Genomic DNA, 9234 nt, shown 5'->3' on the forward strand with positions numbered 1-9234 from the left:
TTCTTGGCGCAATGTTTTAAAATATTCATGAAAAACAAATACAGACAGTTTATATTTTATTTAACCAAGGATAAAATAACAGCACTTGCATTTTACACTGCACTGACATGTACTGCAAACAACACGAACCAATTATGAAAGGTAAATATACTATCAAAACACATTCATTTCTTTAATCACACTTTTGCAGGTGTACATATTGTAGGTAATTATATCAGCCACAACACTGCGCAAGTCCCAGTCTAGAATAACTCAAGCTCTTTCTTGAGGTTCAAAATCTACAACAAAATCTACCCTTGTCCTTCGAGTTAGCAACGCCTTACTGATCTTTTTTACGCAGTTTGCACAAGAGGGGTAAGTGCTTTGGGTAATCAAGATCGTAATAATCTGCACAGATAGCAGATTGTGTGCTGAGCTCAGAGAGAGACGAGCTGGTTAGGGTGAATTGTGAAGGAGTCAGTCAGTCAGGCCTGTTTGGGGTTCGGTTGTTGATCAGTCCCAGCACTGAGAAGGCGCTGGCAGCCGCCGTCACCAGACTGATCGCGCCAATGGCCTGGGAAGCCTACGGAGACACAAACGCATGGTTACCATGGGGATAAATCACACGCAGGCAGAACGGGCTGAGCCTCTCACGAGCCGCTCTTCAGAAGTCTTACAATAAATACTCTGATGAAGCGTTGGGTAGGTGACACGGACAATGTCAGACAGAGGCTCAGGGTGATCTTAAGGGGTTTTGTAAATGGAAAGGAAAGAAAGGGGATGAGACAGATAGAGAGGGAGAGGTAAAGAGAAGGAGAGAGGAGTACATATATACATATACGTACACACATTTATATATAGTAGAGGGAGAGAGAAATATATATATGTATATTGGAGAGGGGGGAGGTAGAGAGAAGAAGAGAGGAGTACATATATACATGTATATTCATATATATATAGGAGAGAGAGAGGGAGAGAGAAATGTATATATATAGGGAGAGAGAGAGGAAGAGGGATAGAGGGAGAGGTGGAGAGAAATAGAGGGAGAAAGAGAGAGAGGGTGAGAGGGAGAGACCTGTTCAGACACCCCCTCCCCATAGCGCAGCAGAGTGACAAAGTGCTCGCAGTTGTTGCCCAGCAGGTCATATGACACTTCCTGGCCAATGAAAAGCTGGGCTCGGTGAATGATGTCACAGACAGGCAAGGGGGTGTGGTCGTCGTCGTATTTGTTGTTGACTCGGTACGAGTTGCTCCCCACCACCTCCTTCAGCAGCTGCATGCGCACCACCGCCTTTCGACTGAAGACGGACTTCACGCTGGACATGGCCGTGGCCTGGCCTTCATCTGGTGGAGGGAATCAATCAGACTTTTTTAGGTTGAATCAAAATCGAATCAATTTTTTTGCTTTTTACAGAGAACTGGCACAAAAACGCTTTGCAGAGGAGCAAAATAGCAAGCACACGAGGTAAAGAACTCCCTGGTGGAGAGAAAAACCCTCAAAAAATTGAGAGAAAAACTTCCCAATGAGAAAAAATCTCAAGAGGAACCTATATATGTATATATATATATATATATATATATATATATATATATATATATATACAGGGGGAGCCCATTCTCCACCAGGTAGGTCTGGTGTAAAGTGAGGGGTCTCAAACTGCTGAAGGGCTGCAGTGTCTGCAGGGTTTTATGGTCAAGGAATCTAGGCCTTGGTGTGTTGGCTCTTTAGTCAACCAATGACTTAAATTATGAACTGTAGCACCGAGACACAGCAACCCCAATAGATAGCATGGGCCTGGTTCAGGTGAAATAGAGCGATGTTAGAAAGAGCGAATACTGACCCACTGGTGTCAGGTTGACGATGTAACCGTCACCCAGGTACAGAGCCCAGTGCTGATAGGCCGGCCTGAAGATCTCAATGAGGTCACCGGGTTGGGGATTTCCGGGGGGGTCGTGCTCTTCGGGATCATTTGAAGCCATCTGAGAGGATTAGACACGGGGCGAACTTGGGGAGGCAGGGAATGCACTTATCCATTGGAATGAGACATTTTTTGAGACCACGAAACCATTTTGTGCAAACAGTAATCTAACCAATCCAATCTTTCTGAATCCACGATCTGCTTAATAAGCAAATACAAAGTCTATGACTCAACTCTGAGTAGCATTTAGCTTTACACATCTTCATATGCAGAATTAAAACATTTTCCCCTCCATATCTCAAAGAAACAGCATGTACACTATATTAGTGCATTTCTCCTCATGTTTTCATTACATTACATTACAGGCATTTGGCAGACGCTCTTATCAGAATCTGAAATTTTGATTTATAATTCAGTATATAATATACACCACATAAGCTAGAGATGGCCAAATTCTAATCATGTAAGAAATAGATAATCAGACATATTACAGTTCATGTTAATCTAGTCATAGTGTTAGAAACAATTTTCAGTGATTCCTTTTTAAGCAATCTAACACAGCCTTTGAGCAATAGTTAAAATATGATTTATAATTTAAGCCAAATGTTGAATATTTAATGTGTCTCCATGTTTAATGTATAGATTGTTTTGAAGATACCCATTTTATAAAGTTGGTAATAATAAAAAAATATCATATTTATTCACATTTATAAATTACATTTAAAGAAACCATACAGAAGATAATTGCACAAACACATCCTAAGATACTAAGCAGGTAAATGGTAGTGTGAAGCCCTTACCTGGCTTGCGGCTGATGTGTTGTCTCTCCTATGAACTGTTTCAGAGCCGTGTAAAATTAAAAAATGTTAGGCCTTTCAGATAACTCAAAACACAAGGCATTTGAACCAAGGTCCAGAAAGGGCCTCTCTGTTCATACACAGCCATACATAACAGGAAGGCCAAAATTTAGGCAATCTACATCTGTTTCCTGTACAGTGAAGTCAATGCCATTATAAATTCTGTAATCTAATCAAACATGTTCCCATTAATGTAAACGTCATTAAGAGAAAGAAAGGCTTACACTCAAAAAGACACAAGATTTCTTCCAAGGGTCTACATTTTGGACGTTTATTCTTGTTATGGTAAAGCCATTATACCAGGGCTACAATTCCTGAATAATACACATGTATACAAATATGAAAAACTATTCTTGGAACAATCAGTTTTTTCCCCCAGAGCAAATCTCTATTTTTATTTCAATCTAACACTTTCAATAATATTTTTTTAAAATCCATTCTTGATGATATAACTTATTCAAAGAATATAGAATTTAGAATTAACCAGGAATATTTGAAACATGCAAACCTTACATATGTATAACTTTGAAAGAATAAAATCTACAATAACATACTGGCCAATGACATAATGGCACTGTGAAGACATTTTGCGTTCACACCATTTGAAATCATTCCATTCCAACACTTGGAGAAGAGAATGCCAACGGCCTACTCACTGACAGAACAAAAAGCGTTTAAAACAGGGCAACTTCAGCCCCACAGCCTTAAACTAAACCTCCATGCTTCTGCTGATGAGGACAGTAAAATAAACGATAGATATAATTTTAAAAATTTTAATCGGCGAAACACAACTGCTCTGAATCTCCCAGGTTACCGTGTGACGGCAGGGTCACAGGAACTCACCGTGTCAAATCCCCCGTCTCTATTCGCTCCGAATCCCACGGCGGCTCTCGCTGCAAATGGCACAAAAAAAAAAAAAAAACCACCTAACAACAGCAGCGACGACCCTGTGGCAGCTCCCATTGTCTGGCACAAAGGCCGATGCTTTCATCATTCCACCCATTTCCACCCATTTAGGAAGCGTTTGACTCAAAAACGGATCATTATGGCACTTTCACAATAGCGTACAGCTAGCAGGGTGACATTACCGGAATTACCGTTGGTCCCTGGATCCAGCAGAATGTATGTTACGCGTATAAAAGCCACAGGATGGAAACTGGAACTCTTAGAACTTTCAGCAGCCTGAACCCACTGTAAGCTGAACCCGCTGGTACCTCCCAGGAACTTTCAGCGGCACTGATTCCATTTACCTGGATTACGTGGATCGATTATCAAAGTGTGATTGACAGAAGATTCTAGGACCACCACAGCACAATGAGCAAAGACAAGGCCATGCTTGCACTCACTCACAATCACACACACACACACGCACAGATTATATGCACTGGCTCCCATGCCACACAGAATCACAATGGCGCAAAAATAAAGGAGAAAGTGGCAGAAAATTAGCCTCTGCCTTTCGGGTTAATGTGTTGCCGCTGGCAACTGTAATGAATCGGAAGTTTCTTTTCAGTGAGACTGCACTGTCCTAAAATATTATTTAATTTTGGCCTTGGATAACATCAGCTATTATAAAACAATAATAAATTACCTAACTTTATTCAGCTTCTTTTTGTTTTTAAAGAAAAGAGAAAACAACCCTGGACCCTGGCAACTTATAAACCAGCTTGTTTGTAGTGTGTCATCCTAGATCACCTGAGGAATGGGAACCGAATGTCAATCCCTTGCGATGATGAAGCCTGTCGGTTTCTCAGAAGCTGAACGACCAGCTGAGGCTGTGTGTCACATAGAGCGATGCTTATCTGGCCATGGTGTGGTTTGGCTGGGTGTCGCCTGGCTGCTCCACCGGCTGCAGTTATCCATCTGCGCAGTTCTCCTGCGCAGCGACTGTCTGGCTGCACTGCTCAGTACTACAGCTGCTCCACCGGCTGCAGTTATCCATCTGCGCATGCTGCGCAGTTCGCCTGCGCAGTGGCTGTCCGGCTGCGCAAATTTCAGAGGGCATGCGTGCCGATGCCTGCAGCCCTGCGCAAAAACTGACAGAGGGCACTGCACCTGGGTCACACGCCTAAATGAGTTACGATTGGCCGTTTCAAATTGTGACACAGGAAAAAATGATAAGGACGTCTATTTAAAAGCTCAGTGCTAACGAGAGAAGTTTAAATTTAGCTCACATTTAACGTGTCATTTTCTACAGATTAAGACAAACTTTCAGTGCATTATAATATTACAAAAGCAGAACTTCAGCATTTTATCACTTGGAATGAGCCTTCCTCCTCCTTCCTTAATCTATTTTATCATTATTGGCATTGGCAATGTTATTGTTCACAACATATGGATCAGTGCAACAAAACAAGATAAGCACTTAATTATTGCAAAAAAGTTTAATTTATTGTAAAATCTGAAAACATTTAAAAATATGTAAATATATTTCATCCATCTACACAGCATGTATTCACAATGTATGGTCATTAAGGAATATTCATCGTTAAAAAATCATCATGGAATTAATTTTCATGAACAAGGAACTTTTTACAAAACATAATCATCATTGACCTAAAGTGGATAAATCTTTAGAATAAATAATTTGGTTGTCTAAAACAAGTAAAAAAAACATGAAATAATCAGCACAATGTTGGTCATTTCTACTGCCAGCTGATTCTAACAGCTGATTATGAAGGCAGTCATATCCATTTCTGTATTTTTTTTAAATGTACAATTAAGATATTTTGTATTTCCCCATGTCACTCTAGAGAATGGCTTTTGAAGTCAAAAATTAGAAGCAATTTCTAATTTTTCATTCTTCTTTTTCTTCTCTTAGCAGATCTACTGGATGCAGCTTTCTGCTGTAGGAAATAAATAGCAAAAAACCTGGTAAAATAGATCTGCGTGCCATCTGTATGTTAATTTACCAGGTTCATGACATACGCAGCCTGACAGTGACTCACTAATAATAGCAAACTAGCAAAAAATGAGATAGAAAGATACACTGTGACCAAAAGTATCTGGACACCCCATGGTCATGGTAATGTTTCAGGTGTCCACATCCTTTTGGCCACATAGTGTATTTCACGCTCACCTGTGCTCTGGTTTTTTTGGGTGCCTTGAAGTCTGCAGACTCTGCAAAAATGACATGGAGAAATGTAAGTCAAACCTGAATCTAAGTGAGTAAAATTTCTCAATGAAAGGGTTTGGTAAAACGGTCAAAGTATCCATAACTTAAAGACGTTTCCACCTGGCAACCATTTCCTTCATTTGATACTATAGATTATTCATTAAATTGGTAACTAGTTCACAAGAACATACAAGCTCATATTCACAAACACGTTTACCGCTCTCAGATGGAAGGTCTTGTTCCGCATTTTTCTGAAAGGCCTGTTAGAGCAAACAGAAGAAGAAGACACAAGCTGTGAAGATGCCTTCTTATGTGCTCAGCAGGACTGGATGTCAAATCGAGTTAGCATGTTAGCACACATACCACCCCCTTGTGGCTCAGCTGTGCCAGGCCCTGAGAGTGTAGAGCGCTACGCCCTTCACCCCAAACTAATCCACCCCCTTGTCAGCTGGCCGGGCCAGGCCTGAGTGCGCACTGTACATACCCCCTGGCCACTGCAGGCAGGCCTGAGTGCGCACTGAATACCCCATGTGCACCCAGCCCTTGTGGGCCGATGCCCTGTGTCGCGGCGGTCCCCGGCCCTGCTGGGTGGAGCTGATACATACCGCCCCCTTGTGGCCGAGCTGTGCGCCGGCTGCGGGAGCTGCCCTGCCCCTGTGCGGCTGGCGGTCCGGCCTGGGCGAGTCTGGGCGCTGTCCCACAGGTGGCTCCCCTGCTGCAGCCCGGCCACCCGGCCGTGCTCCGCCGCCACCTGCACCTTCATGGTGTGGAAGGGGGTCTGCACGTCCCCCACCTTAAAGTGCACCGCCGTCCCGTCGAACCACAGGGTGTCGCACCGGCCCTGCCTGAAGCCCGGGGGCTCGTAGTCGGGCGGAGTCACTGCGCACGGCAACCACACGGCAACCACACACCAATCAAAACGATGAGAAATTATTCGGTTATTTACTTATCCGTTAAACAACTGTGAATGTCTTAAGACATTTAAAATTAACTCTGTATCTTTTAATGGCTATTTTAAATGACTATGTTTTCGTTTCTTGAATCTTAAGTATTTATTTATTTAATTTGTTCTACTTTTCCACCCAGTTTATCTGGGTATTTTATGCGTATATTCAGCTCTCAATGTGCCTCTGAGTTTAAATAGAGGCTGTATTGTAATGTAATGTAACACACGTTTATATATAAGATTGTACATTCCCCATGCACCCAAGGACACTGCTGGTTTATACAGTACATGGTGATGCTGCACACCCACTGATATTGTAGTTTACTCCTGATTGTTACCCTCATCATAGTAATAGAGCTTCATGGAGAGACAGACATCAGTGGGGAGGACATCCAGGTTCTGCATGAGCAGGAAGAGCTTGCGCACCAGGAGCACCGATGCTTTCTTTGTGTCCTCCATTGTCACCTTCATTTCATCATTTCGGTTCCTGAAGGTCATATAAGGGTGAGTGCTCAGCCTCATAATCTACCTTCGCTAAAATCACTCACCATTCTGCAGTAATTACATTATCACCTGTAAGGTGTAAGGCAATCACATTTAAAAAACGAAAAACTTGAAGCAGGTTAACAAAATTGTTTCACAAAGCTCTGCGTCCAACCATCAGATACTTTTTTTGTTCATTAACACAGAAGAATCCATTATACCCTGTTTAGAACCTGGGCTAAATACATAAGAGTATTTGATATCATTTGGATGGCAGTAAAATTTTAAAACACTTCTGCTTAAACTCTGATTATTTTTGACAAAACGTGCTGTTAACCAATCATAAGAAAGCGTTGTGGTCTGCATTAGTGAAAATGGCTGTTCAGTCTTAGTGAAATTTGACCTCAGTTTGCAAATGATAAATAAGGCTCAAGTAACACACTGACTACAGTACAAACATCGTTCACCTCAAAATTTCCATATGCGGGCCATCTTCTGTGTATTTAAACTTGAACTGGTAGGATTCAATGATGTGCTGCATAGGAGGAGGGAAAAACAAAACTTTGAGATATTACTCCACATATCTATGTTCTTCAAAAATACTACACATACCTTTTCAGCGAATGGACATATTGATAAACACTACTATATGACACTGTTTCAAAGACTGTATGTATCTACATGATAGGAGACATACTGCGATGTGAGAGGGAAATGTCTTCAAGATACTGTTAGGCTGGCTAAACATGAACGTAAGCTAGCACATTACACACTCATAGAGCTTCTAAAGATGCTAATGATATCCTAGCATTGCAAACAGAATATATTCTTTTAAAATATTTTGAAAATTCAGCTCACATTTGGGTCACCGGGATCAGTATGTACCTGCAGATTGAGGAATAAATTACACAAATTAGGAATCAACATGCGTATACACACACAACATAGTAAATTGAGCACACACCTATGAGACAGGCTATTAGGGACATCAACTGACTGAACACTGTTTTGACATGCTAGGATTGCTTTTCACCTGGATGCTCAATTTAGCAACACGCTTCACGCAACTGCTACTGTTCCTATAACAAGTGTTTTAAAAAAATAAATAATTAAACTTACCCCGATAAACACAATCTGTAGCTGTTGAGAGGTTGAAAAATCAGTTAGTTTGTTACAAAACAAACCAAAACAAAGAAAATATGACCAAGAGTAATTTTAAGCTCCTGAACTTACAGATCCTTTCTGTAATGCATCGAAACACCCCATCATCCTTGAAAAGCAAACGAGGGCAGTGTCATTGATGCGAAGCACCATAAGTGCGAATAGCTCCCCCTAGTGGAGAACCTTCAGCCTAGCCAGGTCCACGAGCTGCTTTGCATCTAAAACCACATTATAATTATGTGCTTACCATTTGACAATCTTGCAGGCTCCAGGAGAGGAGCTCTTCTCTCTCAAAACTTTAATGCACAAATCTGTAAACCAAATGCAGAAACGTGAAAGCTATACCGCAATTTGCTGCAGTCGGTCACACTGAACGCTGTTACTTGAAAATAAAACAGCAAATATGTGTTTCTGTGAATTTATGGACGGGAAACGTCCAATGTAGTCTAGCATTTGTGAGCTAACTAGTTAACTTAGGCCTGTTATTAGCCGACGCTGCCTTTTGGGAAATGAAATTATAAGTTGACCCGCTTATAAGTGTCAACAAAAATTTGAGCAAGTCGTAACAAAAATTTTTTGATTAGGGTTTTAGTTTTTCCCCAAAGTTAAAGATAATTCTTTTACACCTTCCCGAAACGCGATCTATAGGGTCCTCCGGGAAAATGCCTCGGAGGTAGGTGATGCAGGACACCGCCCGAAAAAAAACATCCGCTTGACGAACACCACCGACTGCGGGTTTCCCTTCCAAATTCGTTCTGAAACAAGCTCACCCAC

The 9234-nt window shown here is 41.6% G+C and overlaps 2 protein-coding genes and 1 long non-coding RNA gene across 7 annotated transcripts in view; all 3 read right to left on the minus strand.

Moving 5' to 3' along the window:
* Window positions 1–75: 75 nt before the first annotated feature.
* LOC135252255 (phospholipase A and acyltransferase 1-like) overlaps window positions 76–9234 on the minus strand; it is a 17177-nt gene continuing 8018 nt past the window's right edge. The window contains exons 1-5 of one of the 5 annotated variants that reach the window (XM_064330132.1): window positions 3355–3491; window positions 2699–2733; window positions 1821–1959; window positions 1055–1323; window positions 76–562 (exon numbers count right to left, since the gene is read on the minus strand). In XM_064330132.1, coding sequence (XP_064186202.1) covers window positions 461–562; window positions 1055–1323; window positions 1821–1959; window positions 2699–2733; window positions 3355–3367 — 558 coding nt within the window. In that variant the 5' untranslated portion in view covers window positions 3368–3491 and the 3' untranslated portion in view covers window positions 76–460. Of the gene's footprint in view, window positions 1324–1820; window positions 1985–2698; window positions 2734–3354; window positions 3499–3598; window positions 4025–9234 lie in introns of those variants that run through there. The other 4 variants (XM_064330134.1, XM_064330131.1, XM_064330135.1 and 1 more) reach the window with 4 other exon arrangements.
* On the minus strand, window positions 5195–6260 carry LOC135254266 (uncharacterized). The gene is made up of 3 exons (XR_010329796.1): window positions 6088–6260; window positions 5835–5875; window positions 5195–5601 (listed from the first exon to the last, which is right to left on the minus strand). It is a non-coding gene; the product is annotated as an uncharacterized LOC135254266 (long non-coding RNA).
* The window catches only part of zte38 (zebrafish testis-expressed 38), a 13359-nt gene continuing 10439 nt past the window's right edge, over window positions 6315–9234 (minus strand). The window contains exons 5-10 of the mRNA XM_064334023.1: window positions 8419–8439; window positions 8158–8184; window positions 7767–7834; window positions 7155–7303; window positions 6476–6749; window positions 6315–6318 (exon numbers count right to left, since the gene is read on the minus strand). Of these exons, the coding sequence (XP_064190093.1) occupies window positions 6315–6318; window positions 6476–6749; window positions 7155–7303; window positions 7767–7834; window positions 8158–8184; window positions 8419–8439 (543 nt within the window). The remainder of the gene's footprint in view (window positions 6319–6475; window positions 6750–7154; window positions 7304–7766; window positions 7835–8157; window positions 8185–8418; window positions 8440–9234) is intronic.

Source organism: Anguilla rostrata, chromosome 4 (genome assembly GCF_018555375.3).
Source record: "Anguilla rostrata isolate EN2019 chromosome 4, ASM1855537v3, whole genome shotgun sequence".
In the NCBI taxonomy this organism is placed as follows: Eukaryota; Metazoa; Chordata; class Actinopteri; order Anguilliformes; family Anguillidae; genus Anguilla; species Anguilla rostrata.